The sequence below is a fragment of the Kalmanozyma brasiliensis genome, assembly GCF_000497045.1.
Source record: "Kalmanozyma brasiliensis GHG001 unplaced genomic scaffold PSEUBRA_SCAF11, whole genome shotgun sequence".
NCBI classification, from domain to species: Eukaryota; Fungi; Basidiomycota; class Ustilaginomycetes; order Ustilaginales; genus Kalmanozyma; species Kalmanozyma brasiliensis.
In genome coordinates this window covers 181926-198421 of record NW_015961950.1, presented here as the reverse complement: position 1 = coordinate 198421, position 16496 = coordinate 181926, and the positions used below count along the sequence as shown (strand labels likewise).

The window sequence follows — 16496 nt, the reverse complement described above, 5'->3', positions numbered from 1 at the left end:
TCCGCTACCGTTGCCTTGCTTCGACTGCTCTCCCTTTCCTCTTGGACTTGCCTGATCGCATCGTCATACGAGATTTATTTGTCGTCACAGAAGCAGCATCATATGCTGATGTATAGCTTGTTGTGCTAGCGAGACTTTTTGAGCAGACCAATGGGAGAGACATCAGAAGGATGACGACAACTAGGCCAAAAGGGGCGAGGAGCCTCGGTGCTTCGGCGACATGTGCATGAGGTGCGCTCGTTGACAGCTGTGCAATTTCAGAATTGAATTTCCTCTAGCGGCTCGAAATGAAGTCATGACGGCGACGTTTTCTATTTCGCACTACAAAATAAAATGAGAAGCTGCATCCGGAAGCGGAGCGAATTAGCACGCGGAACAGCCTCGGGCAGGCTGGCAGCTGTCGCCATTGTGGCCCGCCGTTCGCCTGAGCCTCGGGTTCCAAGCCACACCATCCTCACCACACCTCAGACAGCGTCTGGCCTCTTCTCGTTCCCTTGTCTCGGCTGGCACCCTCTTCCGTGGGGCTGTCAAGCTCTATCGGACAGCTCCCCGCATCGGGTGCGATCTGCTTGTCCATTTCCCACGCCAAGATACTCGAGGCAACCTTGCTTGTCCAAACAATGTGACCGTGTCCGCTAACCGGCAAGGTGGGCTGGTGACGAGGTCCAGGCTGTGTCGCTCTCATGCGATATGCCACACTGTAGAATGGTACCGTGGGTGTCTGAGCTACGGTCCCGCGCTACGGCGAATGGCTGTCTTGCGCCGTGCTTGCGCGGTACAAGTGGTCGCTCCGTTCACCGGCCCTTGTCTCAGCCGGAACGGCGCTAGGAGATGCGCGCAAGCGAGCGAAATTGACATCGCGGATCTCGGGCTTGGATGATCAGGCGGCTCGCTCAGCATCATCGGTGGCGATTGGATGGACAACGCCTAGAGGTGCATGACCCATTCTCACCCATCCCGGGGTAGCTTGTCGAGTGAAGCCTTGAATTCACCACGTTGTCACGCTACGAGGAGCACTACGATGAAGCGAAAACGTTCTTGCAAAGGGTGACCGAGCCTATCCTCAGTGAACTCGACTCTATCGTCCTTCATGCACGGTGGGCAGCTCGTGCGAGATCCTCGTCGATGGCCTCCTCAGCACGTTGATCGAGGCAGCCTCGCCACCCTTCTCTCCATTCTCCGGCAGCGTATTGACCAGTGCCGCCTCGGTCATCTCCGCACCCTGCTCAGCCTCTTCCTGCTGTTCCTCTCGCTCGAGCTCCGCCTCGTCGTCGAGCATGATCATCTGGGGTTCGTCCCTCAGATCTCCCTGTCCACCACTTTGCTGCATGAAATCCTCTCGCATCCAAATACACCTCTCGTCCTTGGCCGCCTCCATCTCGGTCAGGGTCGGTTTGTGCTTATGGTTCGGGTGGAAGACCAACATGCTTCTGATGCCGCCGAAGATGCAGACGATGGAATAGAGCAATTTGTAAATGCCGTAGGTCAGCATGTCCATCAAATGCGGGTGGAGATCCGGGCGATTGCGGGTCTTGATGAACCGATACGGAATGAGGGGTAGAATCGGCAAAAAGAGGATGAAGGCGAAACTCTTGAGCCAAAACATACCACTGCCGCCGAGGAGGATGAACATGGGTAGACGGATCCAGTCGATAAAGTTGGTGGTGGTGTTGTAGAACTGGGTGAACTTTTGCCATCCGATCGCCACAGGGCCTCTCGCACCGTTGAGGCTGAACAAGAACCGTTTGGTGAATTGGTAGTAGAGCGTGTGACGCGCCATCTCCCACGATCGGACACGTTGGTTGTAGTAGTTGGGCGTTCCTGCCGTCTTAGGGCCCAAGAAGGTTTCGGGGGCGACGGTTTCGAACGAGATGGAAGCGTCGATGCCCATGAACTCCCCAAGCGCTTGGAGCTCGAGTCCCATCTTGACGTCATCTGCAAAGTAAACGAGATCGTGACGGTAGAGGACGCGGATCATCGTATCGCGGCGCCAGAAGGAGGCCGCACCGTGAGGGAAGAGGACTCCGCACATCTTGGCCTCGGCCATCTTGGCAAGCGCCGAGAGCTTGTATTCGATATCCTGCCATCCGACAAAGGTGGGGCGGTCACCCTTGTGGTCAACGGCCGTGATCGGATAGCACACTGCGGTGGTGGTCTCGTTGATGATGTGCATGGGCGCGGCAAAGTTGGCGGGGATAATCACGTCGTCGTCGATCGTCAGGACGTAGTCGAGGTTCAACACCGCTGCGGCCTTGGCACCGACGAATTGGGCGATGTTCTTGTTGCCCAGGGGAGACCAGACGTAGTTGACGCGCGCAAACATGGGCTGCGTTCGGATCTGCGCCTCCATATCCGTCGGTGGTTGGGGAGAGTTGCCATTGTCGATGATGAAGATCTGCCACGGCTCGAAATGGACGAGGGCAGCAAAGAGGACGGCTTTGAGCACTTCGACGTCGGCGTTGTGGCAGGGGATGATGAGGGCGGTGGACTCGGTGAAGGACGGGTGGGTGATGGAGCCCATGGCGATGCGCGTGTCTTCGGGCTTTTCGAGCTCGGAGACGTCCTTCTTTTCGTCCAACTCGCCGCTCGAATCGGACTGCGGGGCAGCGACGACGACGGTCGTATCCGGCTTCTCGTCGACGACCTCCTGGTTCGGTCCAGGCGTGGTAGTGCCAGGTCGAGCACCGGCAGCGGCAGCGACGCTCGTAAAGTACGAGCTCTTGTGCGACTCCTTGCTCGCCGTCCTAGCCAACATGATCTGGTGCGAAGTGGCACTCGGGCGGCGCTGCGAGTTGTCGCTGGGGCGACGTTGCGAGATGACGCTCGGGCGACGGTAGTCGGCGCTGGGACGACGAAGCCAATCGGCGCTCGGTCGGCCCACGCGCTCGAGCTGCGCACCGATGCTGTCGACGTTGAGCGGCTCGTGCAGGATGATCGTGCTGCGTCGGTTGCGAGGGTCGAAAGCAGGAGTTCTAGGAACAGCCAGGTTGCCTGATCCACTCGTCGCCGCACTCCCTCGCCTCTCCGGCGGCACAGATAGCAGGCCGCCGCTCGACGTCGTCACTCGCGTCGACATCCTTCGCATCGCGGGCGGGTGCAGACCCGACAGACGCTTCGAGTTGCGTTTGGTGCCATCGTCCTTGTTCTGCATCTCGCTGTCCACCTCGTTCTCCTCTTGCTCCTCGGGCTCCTCTTCCAGGATGGTCGAGTGGACTTGGGTCGCGACCTGTTCCGAGGCTACCGACTCGTCGTCGCTGCTGCTCTCGCTCTCCTCATCCTCCGAGGGCAGCTCGGTACTGTCCCTTCCACGCGGGACGAGCACGGTACGATCCGGCACCTTGCGCGCATCCGGCACCCGAGCAACGCACATGATGATGAGAATCATCACAGGCTCAAAGCCGTACAGTACACCCATGATGTAGAAGTTCTTGCCGTGAACCGCGTGGTCCAGCTTGCCCCACCAGTGATAGTACCGGTCCAGCAGGTAAAGCATCGCAATGACGCCGCCGTAGATGATCCACAGCGCCACCTTTTTGAGCGAGAGCGGGAAGATGATCTCGCGCGGATCCATCATGGTGAGCACGTACTTGGGGTCGATCTGGCGCTGGACAAGGCGGAAGGGTGCGCCGAGGTAGTGGAGCGTCGACTGCTGCCACGTGCGAGGTTGGGGAACGACGGCAAGTGCGGTGCCGGGGCGAGGAAGGTCGGTGGGATCCTGGACATCGTAGATGGTGCCCGGGCGAGCCGTCATGGGCGTCTTGGGCGGGAGGCCGGCGATGTGGAAGTTCGAGCCGATGGCGCTGACGTTGAGAGCGTTGGTGGAGTGGAGCGCTGCGTCGGCCTGCAGCTCGGCTTCCATGAGACGCGCCTGCTGGAAGACGGAGGCGGCGTAGGTGGGACGACGCATGGCCAGCACGGGTCGGTGTTCGTCGACAAAGGTCGGCGGCGCGTTGGCATCCATCGAAGGGCGGTGAGTGAGGATCCATCGCTTGGCCTCCTGGATGTTGGTCACGCGCGTGTGCATCTCGTTGATCACGTCGTTCTCGTCTTCGGACTCGTCGCTGTCGGGCTGCATGCTGCTGTCCTGGCGGCGCATCGAGGGAGGCGCGAGCGACACGCGGCGCTCGAGCAGCGAAGGCGGCTTGGATTTGATGCTACCGGGTCCAGCGATCGGCAGCGACTTGCGCTTGTGCGCCACGGATCGGTTGGATCTCTGCGAACGTTCGGAACGACGAGAGACGCCGGAAGCCGTGGTGCCGGCAGTGTTTCGCCTCTCGCGACGCGCGAAGCTGAAGCTCATCCGCATGCGTGGACTGGCCGCGCTTGCTCGTCGACTGTTCGACTGGCTGCGCACCCGTCCCGTCGAGTCGCTTGTCAGCTTGTCGAGCGCCGCCGACCTGGCAAAGTCCCTGACACGAGGCGAAGCGTCCTGGGGCGCCTCGGTTGCGGAGTCTGTCTTCCCCATCATGACGGGCTGCTCGGTCGCAAGCGAGTGTCTCTTGCTCGGGTCCGATGGACGCGCACCGCCAAGACCGTAGAATTGCGAGCCGCGACGAGGACGCTCGAGAACCCGCATCTCGAGACGGGGGATGACTTCAGCAGCACCACCGCGGACAAAGCCTTTGATCCCGCCAGCGACGCTCGCACTGCGATTTCTTCCTCTGATCGGTGTTCCCGGTGCGCCTGGCACGGCCAGATGCTTGTCATCCGAATCGGTGCGTGTGATGGTGGTGAGGAGGACACCCTGATAAGAGGTGGGCGAGTTGGTGAAGCGGGTATTGAGCGGGGTTCGCGGGGTGCCAGGCGCATTCATGGTGCGCGGCGAGGCCGCCGGCACCGGCGCACGAGGGCTCAGAGGAGTTGACGGCGAGGCGGTGTTGGCGTAGAGCATCGACTTGACGCCGCCACCCTGGGCTAGACCGGCATAGGTGGGGGAAGGCTTGGTGGGTGACGTGCCTTTACCAGATCGAGGCGACGCACCAGGTTCCGTCTTGCCGCCGAGCTGGAAATCAGGGTTGAAGCCGTAGCGTGGTACAGCAACAGCCGTCTTGTCCGAGCCGCTGCTGCTTACAGTCGCGGATCCAGAAGCAGGGCTGGTCGAGGCGGCCACGGGAGATCGACCCTTTTCACCCAGCGGACTGCGCTTGGTAGGCGTGAAGGGCGCCCATCGGATACCGGCGCTCGGTGGCGGAGCCAACGAGTCGACGGGCGAGTCTTTCTTGCCGCTGCCGGTGGGTGAAGCCGAAGTGGCCACCTTCATCAGGCGATCCGAGAGCTTCCTCATTGCGCGAGGTGGTCGCGCCGGAAGCTGGGCAGGCTCGGTCGATGCAGGCGCGGGCGCGCTCGACTCGGATGCTGCCCTTCGGCTGGACCCAGCTTTGGAAGAGCTAGTGTCGATGGTGAGCTTCTTGTCATTGATCATGCCCTTTCGGCGGTTCTTGAGTGGCGTTGAGGGCCGGAATCGATCGTGCTGAGAGGAGGAGCTGGCGGTGCGCCTCTCCCAAGGACTCATGGGTGGGCTGGTGGAGTCGTCGTCGGCGTCGTGCCATTCGGTGTCTTCGCTGCCCGAGGTCATGCCCTGAGCAATGTAGGAGGAACGATTTGAGGCAGCTGCTTGGGCGTCGGCGGGCGGCTCGACAGAGTCCGGGCGAAGAGTGATAGGGCGAGCAAAGTTGATGGGTGCCCACGATTCTGATGCCACTGATCGGATCCGGGATTGGCGGGCGTTGGGAGAGGGCAAGTCGGCGAATGCTGACGAGCCAGCATCTTGAGAGGGGTCGGCTTGTTCCGCCTGCCTAGAGGGCCTTGGCGGTGTCGAGTCGTTGTCCATATTTGCTGAGACAAGCTGCGGTGTCGGAAGGGACGATGCTCAGGCAGCTTCCTCGAGGTCGTGTCGCCTCGAAGCCTTGGGACGAGGTGGCCGAGCGACGTTCGAGTTGATGGAGCGCAGCAAGGTTGGTGGTTAGAAAGAAGAAAGGGGCGGGCGACGGAGACGCATCCTTGGGGCAATGCTAGCTTATAAAGAAAGGTGAGCGAGGAGCAGTCTGAAGCGGAGTCGAGAACTCTTGTCTCGCATCGAACGGGGTCCGTCGGAATCAAGACACGGAGGTTAGTGCTCGGGTGCCTGCGAGACACTCCAGAGGTAATGTCGGCTGAGAATGCGCCGCCTGAGCAACGTTGTCTACGACAGAGGTGCTCGCCAAGTGTTCGATAACTGGTCGGGATTCAAAAGGGGAAGCTTCGGACGGCGAAGTCGATCTCTGTTCAGTGCATTGGTACAGCGAGGTCAGCTCGAGAAGGGATCGAACAGGCACGCTACCGGTGAAGTCGGGGATCAGCAAACAGAGGACGCGAAGAGCTCGGCCGCATTGTGTGTTTCAGACTGAACGAAGGAGCTCGAGGACGGGCGTCTGATCGCCTTAGACGAGGGAGCGAAGGTTTTCGCTTACAGTATGACAGGACGACGCAGCATCAAAACAGCAAAAGGGTCTGAGCAGCTGCGGCGGAGTTGAAAACGGGGAGCGAACGAGGCGAGAAGCTGGACAGGCAAAGAAAGACGGAAAGGTTGTTTGGTCAGATGCAGAGGCAACAAGCGAGGCGAGATGGGTCGAGACTGTGATCAGCTGCTCAGGGAAGCGCAGATTTGGGGCAAGCGGAACTCGCATCCGTCGGAGTCCAGAAGTGGGAGGGAGGAAGATCATGATGTTCATTGTACATGAGCTCGACGGCCAACATGAAGCTCAGGAAGGGAGGATCGAGTCGCCGATTGCATTGTGATGCGGTCTTTGATGGGCAGCTGTAAGGCCCCATGCAGTAGTGGACAGAAGAATAAAGCCCAGAGCGGCAGGGAGCGTCTTTGACTCTCTTCTCGATGCGTCTCTTCTCAACACGTCAAGAACCGACCCTATATCACCAGTGCAATCCTCACTTGCCCGTCTTTGGGCTCGCCTCTGTAGTGACAACAGCGTCCAAGAGTTCGGCTTTCGTAGAGCCTCGACAGATCCGGCTCTAGCCACCCGAGACAATTTGGAAGACTCTTGGGGATGTGGTCTAAGGCACACGAATGACGGGCAGGCTCAAGTAAGACACTTGCGTGGGAGAAAGCGAGAGAGCGCGTGATGCTGTTTGAGCGTGTTGTGAATTTCCGGAAGTAGAAATTCATTATTTTTTTGGCAGACGAGACGACAGAGTCACAGAGAGTGGCTGCAGCTGCTCGATTGCTTCTGTCGTCTACGCTGAGTTTCAAATCCAAGCTCCCTGCCAGAAGCCAGTCGCTGAGGTTCCGCACAGGGTCTACGGGAGCGGCGTCTCTTTGCTCGTCTCGTGCGTGGCTTGATCCGGTCTCACCAAGCCCGTGAATTCGCACTCCACTTGCTAGCAACGCATGGTACAGACAGGCTTACGTGCTGCGAGCCACCTCTCGTCCGCTACGGTGTTGCCTTTCTTGTTGCGCTGGACAGAAGGACAGGCTTCGATGGACGTTGACAACAAACTTCGGCCCCACTTTGTCGGGTCGGAATTCTTGTTTTTGCGATGCGGAATATGGCTCCAAGGCATAAACAGAGGCGCGAAATTGAGGTCGAGAAATTCACATTGGCTGCCATATCACCCGATAGGCATCAATGGCCTGCCGATTCCAGCTCATCGGCACACACACGACAACGATTGCCAACCAGCATGCTGATTTGCAGGATGGCGATAGAAAACGTGATGGTACAGGGTGTGCGAGAGGGAGCTTTTGGTATCCATTCCATTTCCTGAACTGCTCGACTATGCTTCGAAGACAAGGTCAGCTCAAGCCCGGCGCTTCTTGGTCTGGGACGGCGTTGGCGCCTCATCCTCGTCCTCCTCGTCGTTGGCGCGCTTGTTGCTGCCGTTGCTTGCCGCCGCTTTGGACGCAGGTGCGCAGTTGGGGCAGTGCCACTCACCCTCTGGGATCTCGGTCAGCTTGGGCTTCAAGCAATGCAGATGCCATGGGTTCTCGCACTTCTCGCACTCCAACAGTGCATTGTCCTCGCCACCCTCGCCCTCGTCCTTGCCGCACACCATGCACACCTCTTGGCTCTGCACCACTTCAGGCCATCTTGGCAGCTCGCCGTACCTCTCGCCGAGATTCCTCGCGAGGTAGAACGTGGTATTTTGACCAGCGGCGATGTCGAGGATCGAGATGCCGTCGAGGGTCTCGCATCGCAGCGGTTTGGTTGCTGACCTTGGCTTGCCTTCTCCCAGCCCGAGTTCGCCGCAATTGGCGTTTTGACCCCAGCAGATGTTCATCGTCGCCCCATGGTCGCCTGCCAGCGAGGGCTCTTCGGTGGCGGTGCACAGCAGCGTGACACCGCCCAGACCGGCGTTGGTCACCTTGACCCCCATCAGGTCAGGGAGATACTTGAACGTCATAAACCCTTGACCTGCCGAACCGTCACCTGACGTCTTCCACTTGCCCGCCAGCCAGAACATGCTCTGCCCATCCACCACCGCCGAGTTGGTCGGGCCAGCATGAATTGCCTTGGCGCGCATCACCACGTTCTCGCGTGCAAATTGCGGCACGAGCGTCGGCACCAGCTGATCCTGCTGAGAACCCAAACCAAGTCGTCCATACCCTCCAAAGCCCCAGACGTAGACGAAACCTTGGTCGTCGAGCGCGATGGTGTGCTGCTGCCCACACGCGATCTGCACAATCTTCTTGTCCGCCAGCTGCTTGACCAGGAAGGGGTCGGAGAACGTGTTGAACGCGAGTCGGTTATTGGTGGTAAAGTGCTCGCCCGTGCGACCGTTGCCCAGTTGGCCCTTCTCCGAGCTGCCCATGGTGTACACCTTGCCCGACTGTGTAAGGAGCATCGAGAACGTGAGACCGCACGAAGCGGCAATGACGGGGTCGCGCTCCCGGATGAAAGGGCCTGTTTCGATGCGTGTGAAGATGGGCACGGTTTGCGATTCCGGGTGACCACACTGACCCGAGATGTTGAGGCCGGCAGAGTAGACCGAGCCGGAAGCGGTGAGAAGCAGTGTATGCGAACGGCCGCAGGCTGCATAGACGATTTGGCCCTTTGCGCCTGCAGGCAGAGCGGGTGAGAAGTCGGTGTTAGGATCGAGCTGGTAGGCGTCCCACACGGCTGCTCCAGAGGGTTTGGAGGATGCTGGCATGGGGCGGATGGGGAGACCGCATTGGCCTTGCTCGTTGCGTCCGATGATGTAGGCATCGCCGTCGACGGAGAGGAGCACGGCGTGACAGGACGAATGCGACGAGAAGATGCGCTTCATGCGGATGTTGGAGACGGATCGCAGAATGTGTGGTGCTGGTAGGTCGGGGCTGTCGCGGAGAAGAACAATGAGAGATGGCAGGTCAGTGTCGTGCGCTGCTGCAGAACGAAAGCGCGTCAAGGAGAGCAACTTACTGGTCTGGATTGACGGCGAGAGCTGGCCCTGCTTTGGCGGCTTTACGACCCAATGTTGGCCAGTCGATGCCGCCGACGACGAGCACTCTGCCCCATTGCGGAAGTTCCTGTTTCGACATGGTGGTGAGCTTCGCGTCGAAGGGTGTCTAGGACAGCGATTGTTTTGAGCTAAGCCGTCAAGCCTGTGCGAAAAAAGGAGAATGATGACCGATGTCGGAAGGCGAGCGGTCGATCCTTGTGCGCGAGGCGTGAAAGTGTTGTTCGCGTGATGCTGGATGATGCCCAATTTCGAGAAGAACGCAAAACAGAGAAGGAGTAGAATTGTCGTGATGGCGTCGAGCCCTCTCTGTGCATTCTCGAAATGAAGCAGGTCCAGCTGCTTAGGCTCGGTCAAGGCGCAGACCAACAGTCGCAGATGTCGCGTGGAGAAAATGAGCGGCAAACGAGCCCAACACACTCGCACTCACTCAGACCGCGTCGCGCAGAGTGAGATGCCGTTCACTCGCACGAAAAACGTACTTGATGTTAAGCTCGAAATTTGATTTGGCTTTCGACTCGTGGCTCTGCATCTGGGTCATGCGCTGTCAGAAGGCGCGCTTCGCTTGTTTTGACATATGTTGTTTCGGTGTTGATCTCGACGAGCACAACAACCCACAACAGCCGAACAGCCGTCTTGAGCTCGGCGTGCTACGTGAACCTGCTACGCAGCAATAGCTGCTGAAAGAGAGCTTGGTCATGGAGCGGTATTCAGCTGGTCTGTGAAAGGCGGCCAAGGAGACATGTCACAAGGAGGAGGACGAGGAATGTGTTTGTGTTTGCATGAAGCGCCCAATCATCGACCACAGTGCCAATCGGCTAGGCGACCAGCGACATATCCTTCCAGCCCTGATCTCGCCTTGTGCTTCATTCCTCACAGGCCCTTGACATTTGCGCATGGCATCTCGACCCTGTTCTTGCTTTCTTTGACCATCAGCCTTGCTCCATCATCCTCACCCGAGCTTCATAGAACGAGTCGTATCGCTCCGCTAGTATCACACCTGCAATGAGCTACAGAATCGGTTGCCGGAGAGAGCGGCGATCAGCGGCACAGCAGATCCGACTTGCCAGAGCGGAGTTGGGTAAAGGACAACAATTCCTGTCGTCCTCCTTGTTCCTGTGTGCCTGATGTCGAGGATTGTTCTTGTGCAGAATTTCCTGACGAGCACAAAGCAACACGAAGGGTCTGAGACCCACGAGTTGGCCCCGCAGGCCTCCATTCCTGCAAGGATCTGCACGCTGCATGAGTCGTGCCACACCCAAACCTAGCCGAGGTATTCTGCCAAGCAGTCTAGCTGGCTTCTACACGACAAACAATCCTCCTCCCGAGCGGCTTTACCGTTGGAGCTGCTCACCCGGCTTGTGGCGATGGATCGACAGCAGACACGGGTCTGCATTGCCGAGGACGCTCGAGGAATGCCCCTCTCCCCGGAGATCACCCTCTGAAAAGCATGTTGCAGATCCGTGCATGACAACAATGCGAACGACATCGCAGGAGACCGCCGCTGCGATGCCGCCGTACCCTCTTCGCATCAAGCCGTTCTCCGCTCTCTCGCTTTTATCCGTGCTGAATGTCACCTCGCCGCAGCGAGCGAAGACAATGATTGGCCCCTGAGTGCTATACAAGCGGCCTTCCCCGCCCTTCGAGCAGCTCCTCGTTGCCCTTTGTGAGGGAGAGGCATATAAAACTTCTCTCCTCGCGAGCCATCCACCACCACTCTTCTGTTCGTGCCCCCTACCCCTCCTCTCTACCTCCCCTTCCCCTTCCCCCATTCCTTCCCCCATTCCTGTACACCAGCAACCACCACACCGCCCATCCGCGGCAACGACAGCAACTTCATCACCCCACACACACTCTTTCGCAACCGCCACCACCACACAACAATGAAGTTCAGCTCTCTCCTCACAGGAGCCCTCATGATGGGCTCCGCAATCGCTGGGGCCATCACCAACACCGATGCTGTCCCAGCCGACTCCTCTGCTTCGCTCGACAAGGTGGTTCTGCCGATCACCACCGCCAACTCGCGCGGCGCATCCGCCATCGAACCCAAAGTCATCACCAAGGTCATCATGGACAAGGCCAACGACGTTCTCACGTCCACCCCTCTCGCTGGCCTGAAGCGACATCGTCGTCGCACCCCCTCCACCTCTTCTATCGAGCCGCGAGCGCTCCCACCTCTCCGCTGGCCCTACGCCAACTCGGCAGTCAAAATCCGCGGTGTCTCGCTCGGCGGTTGGTTGGTCGTGGAAAACTTCATCACCCCTTCCATCTACGGTCAGACGAACAATCCCCACATTATCGATGAATGGACCTTTGGCTCCCTCCAACCTCGCTCCACCGCCATCCGCATCCTCCAACAACACCTCAACAGCTTTATGTCGGAGGACGATATTCGTCAGATCGCCGCTGCGGGATTGAACCATGTTCGCATCCCGATTGGGTACTGGGCGTTTGAGGTGGGCAACGGGGAGCCGTTTTTGAAGTTAAACCAGTGGGAGTTGCTCAAGACGGCGGTGGGATGGTGTGCGAAATACGGGCTTAAGGTGTTGATCGACCTGCATGCTGCACCGGGCAATCAGAATGGGTTCGATCACGGTGGACGACGTGGGGTCAATGCTTGGGCGGGTAACGCGACGAATGTGCAACGCACGGTCAACATCCTCCAAACCATGAGTAGGGAGTTCTCCCAACCGAAATACGCGAGTTCAGTGACAGCGTTGGAGCTGCTCAACGAACCTGTGACGGATCGGAACGTGGTGCTCGACTTCTACCAGCGCGCTTACGAGGTGGTTCGTTACCCCAACGGTCGATCCTCCCCCCCATCCCCCCTCTTGGTCGTCGTCGGTGACGAATTCATCAATCCCGCCTTTAGCGACTATTGGAACGACAAACTTCGTCCCCCAACCTACGAAGCTGTCAGCATCGATTCGCACATCTACACCATCTTCGATGACAACGCTCTCCGTCTCTCCTCCCAGGACCGCATCAATTACTATTGCAGTCTCAAACCTAAATGGGCGGCAGCAAACAATGTGCATTGGCAAATGGTGGGCGAGTGGACGCCCGCCTTCACCGACTGCGCCGGCGGCATCAACGGTCGCAATCGCGGCAGTCGCTACGATGGCAGTCTCAAAGGGAGCCGCGGTCGCATCAACAGTTGTGCCCAGCGAAGCGGCGATGCGAGCACCTTCACGGCGAAATACAAGAGACTGTTGGGAAGCATGTGGGAGGCTCAGGTGGACGCGAACGAGGGTGGAATCGGTTGGTTGATGTGGACGTGGAAGACCGAAGCTAAGGCAGCGGAGGATTGGAGTTACCAGAAAGGTTTGCAGTACGGATGGATCCCGAGGGACCCAACAAAGAGACCGAATGGGATCAGGTGCTGAACACGGTGGCTCCCCCCGCAGAAGGTCGAGCCAGTTTGACCTCATATCGCACATCTTACTTCGTCTTCATCATTCGCTTTTGTCCCTTCGTCATTGGTTCGTTGTCTTGCAAGTTCGGTCTCTTTCTTCGTGCTCCTCTCAGCTCTTGCCGTTGTGTGTGCGAGAGGCGTCTACATTGCAGTGTGCCGTTTCGAAACGATCTTCATCGACGCTGTCATTCGAACTTATCGCCGAGCGACTCGCTCTCGGCCGCCCGCTGGGCGCGCAGCAGCTCCACCAGCGTCTTGGCCAACCCCTGCGTACCCTGCTTCTTCTTGGCCGACAGCGTCAGCACCTTCATCGCCTCTCCTCGCCCACCGATTGCCTCTTGATCCTCCGCGATCTCCACCACCTGCCTCTTAATCCTCTCGAGCTTGCGTTTGGCCTCCTCGATCTCTTCCGGCGACACAAACTGATCTGCCTTGTTGACGATGACCAACCTCGCCTTGGCCGGTAGGTCCTCTCGATAGCTCGCCAATTCGTTGTGCAGCACCTGCAGATCTTTCCACGGTTCCTGCTCGGTCAGGTCCAGAACGTAGGCGAGGAGGGCACATCGTTCGATGTGACGCAAAAACGTATGTCCCAATCCACGGTTGTCACTCGCCCCATCGATCAGTCCTGGAATATCCGACAGCACCAATCGAAACTCTTCCCCCTCCTCCTCCCCCACAACACTATCCGACCCGTATCCCTCTTGCACCTCGGCAGAGTCGACACCGATCACATTCCCCTCCGAGCCCAACCGTACCACGCCCAAATTGGGCGAAAGCGTCGTAAACCGCCAATGACCTACTTGGGCTTTGGACGCCGAGATGGAACGCAAAATGGTCGACTTGCCTGCATTCGGCAAACCGACCAGCCCGATGTCCGAGGGTCGTTTGAGTTCGAGGCTGATCTCGAGGGATTCGCCCCACTCGCCGCGGGTGGCGAATTTGGGCGAGCGGTTGTTGGTCGAGAGAAAAGTGGGGTTGCCCAGCCCACCACGACCGCCCGAGGCGAGGAGGATGCCGGGCGAATCGGCGGGTGTGGGCTCGTCCAGGTCGATGCTCCAGAGCTCGGCTTCGGATGAGCTGTCGTCTTCGTACGGCGTACAGGAGGCCGCGGAGGCCTGGTCCGAGGATGAAGCGGCGGTGAGACTTGCGTGTTGGCCGGCTTGGGATTGGGCGAGGTAGCGACGACGTCGTCGACGATCGATGGCGAGACGCATCTCGGCTGCTCGGAACTCGTTCCGTCGATAGTTGGTCTCTTCTGCTCGAGGATAGTGACGCCAGACGCGGTCACGGATGGACTGCAGCTGACGGGCTGTGTCAGCGTCGAGCAGGTCTTCGCCGTCGATCTCGTCTTCTTCGGCCTCTTCGACTTTTGCTGCAGTCTGTGATTCAGCTTCGGAAGCCTCTTCGGCAGGAACAAGCCCCTCGTCGCGGTGATAGTCGGGCGATGGTCGTGACCGGATCAACCGTTTCCGTTCTGCTTCCTCGGCTGCCAGCACCACGTCCTCTTTGGCAACGATACCCGTCGGATCCCACTTTGCTTTCGCTGCTCGCTTGAGCAGATCCTGGTAGTACTCCTCCGCCTCCTCCTCTTCAGGAATCCGAAGACGTCGCGTCGCAGTCACGACCGTTCCAACGGGCACCTCGACGTACTTATCCTCGGCCTTCTTGCCATGCAAATAGCTTCCTTGTCCATGCGGTCCGTCGGCTCCCCGAAATCTCCTTGAGATCCTCGCCAGCGTGGTCGGCCCCTCGACCGCACGAATGTAGATCGAACCACCAGACCCACCATTGCCTCCCGAAGGTGGGCCGAACTGAACAAACTTTTCGCGATGAAACGACACACATCCATCGCCGCCCTTGCCACCCGTGAGACGCAGATACAGCTGGTCGACAAAGTTGGAATGTCGATTGCGCTGCCATTCCGCCTTGCGCTTTGCTTTGACCTGCTCGACGTCCGGTACGATAGCGGAGGTGGAGAAGTGCCTGCGACCGCGAGGATCGACGCGATTGGTGAGCCAGTGCTGTCCACGTCGTGTCTTGCGCGGCTGCATCTTGGCGAGTTCACGCTTGGCACGATCGCGACCGACGAAGCGTGAGTCTGTGCCGTCGCCGTCTTGATTTGGGTAGTCGAGAGGCTTGCTCAACAGGCCCTGGTCCTCGATGACGTTGCTGAAACCGCCAAACTGTTTGAGGGCAGCCCGAACCTTGGTGTGCAGACTGATGCTCTGTGGGTTGCCGCGGAGTCGACCCTCAGCGCGTGCACCGGGTCGTGTTGTGACCGACGAGGTTCTGCGCTCCATCTTGACCTCGATTGAGACAGGAGATGTGGAGAGGTAGAAGGGAGAGTCGTGGGCGATGATGGCGTCTTGCGGTGTTTCGTTGGTGGCTTGGGATTCGTCGACAAAGTGGCGCGTCTGTGTTGCTCCTTCCATGTTGCAGAGGGCAGCGACGTCGTTCCACCCGGGACGCATCGATGCCGGGTTTTGAAGAGAGCGAGACGAGAAGAAGGTATGAGAGGCTTTCGCTTGCTGGCTGGGAGCTTCACAGCTGATGAGCGGGTCCATGCCTACGAGGCGAGCATGCTCTTTGTCGGAGAGGTACGTGCGCGGTGCGCGAGAAGGAACCAGAGGCGGCAGGGTGACGGTGTGGACACCATCGTTGGAGAGCGCCTTGTTGAGGCCGTCCTTGTCGAAGAAGGTGACGCTACCATAGCCCAGCAGCCTCTGCGAGGAGGGCTCGCGCGGGAAGTGAAAGTGCTGGATGGGTCCAAATTTGGCTGCAAGCTGCGAGAGTAGTGAGAGCGTGTGAACGACCGAGACGAGGTTCTTTCCGCTCTTGGTGCGAACGAAGACGGTTCGACCAAGAGCCGAGTCAGGCTGCGACGGTGCTGATTCAAAGCTGTCATTTGGTCTGGCTGAAGGGAAAGGTCTAGATCTTGATGAAGATTCGAAGCGGCCGTTCGTAGCGCTCGGGTAGGACGGCCTAGACCTCGACGACGGATCGAAGCGGTCATCTGACGTGCTGACGGGCGAAGATCTAGATCTTGACGTCGACTCGAAGCGATCGTCCGTCACTTTGGACGAGGAAGGTCTACCTCTCGATGACGATGGTGACGAGTCGGACGACGACGGCTGCGACCGGAAAGGCGGGGCCTTATCTTCGTCAAACTTCCACTTGTTCGATGAGGCCGAAGCTGTGGTTGCAAAGCTTCGTGTGAGAAGCGAGCCAGCGCCATGACCGGGCACCAGCTGCAACCGAAGCAAGGTGCGCTTTGCTGCCATGACGGCGAGATGCGACACAACCGGATCGGTCCGCCTCTGAAGCTATGGTGGAGGAATGATCAAAGGAAGTCAAACGAGGTCACACGATTCACATCTAAATTCGTCGTGGTGTGCGCCAGACGCGCACTTTAACACAGCTATCCTGCGTGAGAGCTGCGTCAAGCGCGCAGCGTTCGACTCGGTGCGTCGATAAGATACGTCATATACGGCATCTTATAAGCTACACCATAGCTGTGCCGATGACGCTCTTTAGACGATGGTGGATGGTCTATGGTGCGTCAAGAGGGCCCAGCAAGGTACAGACGCACCTTATGGATGGTCCATAAGCTGCGTGTGCTGACACAGCGGAGGGGGACGCAGCCTAT

At 58.9% G+C, this 16496-nt stretch overlaps 4 protein-coding genes across 4 annotated transcripts; 1 reads left to right on the top strand and 3 right to left on the bottom strand.

Moving 5' to 3' along the window:
• Window positions 1-1078: 1078 nt before the first annotated feature.
• Window positions 1079-5830, bottom strand: PSEUBRA_000919 (uncharacterized protein; the record flags this gene model as incomplete). Its single annotated transcript, XM_016434222.1, has 1 exon — window positions 1079-5830. The coding sequence occupies one exon, from the start codon at window positions 5828-5830 to the stop codon at window positions 1079-1081; it is 4752 nt and encodes a 1583-aa protein (XP_016294315.1).
• A 1964-nt stretch (window positions 5831-7794) lies between these two features.
• On the bottom strand, window positions 7795-9514 carry PSEUBRA_000918 (Regulator of chromosome condensation, RCC1; the record flags this gene model as incomplete). The annotated part of the gene is made up of 2 exons (XM_016434224.1): window positions 7795-9310; window positions 9396-9514. 2 exons carry the CDS (start codon window positions 9512-9514, stop codon window positions 7795-7797), a joined length of 1635 nt encoding a protein of 544 aa, XP_016294314.1.
• Window positions 9515-11315: 1801 nt separating this feature from the next.
• On the top strand, window positions 11316-12818 carry PSEUBRA_000917 (Glycoside hydrolase, family 5; the record flags this gene model as incomplete). Its single annotated transcript, XM_016434204.1, has 1 exon — window positions 11316-12818. One exon carries the CDS (start codon window positions 11316-11318, stop codon window positions 12816-12818), a length of 1503 nt encoding a protein of 500 aa, XP_016294313.1.
• Window positions 12819-13032: 214 nt separating this feature from the next.
• PSEUBRA_000916 (RNA recognition motif domain protein) lies at window positions 13033-16131 on the bottom strand (the record flags this gene model as incomplete). Its single annotated transcript, XM_059464516.1, has 1 exon — window positions 13033-16131. One exon carries the CDS (start codon window positions 16129-16131, stop codon window positions 13033-13035), a length of 3099 nt encoding a protein of 1032 aa, XP_059320896.1.
• Window positions 16132-16496: the final 365 nt, after the last annotated feature.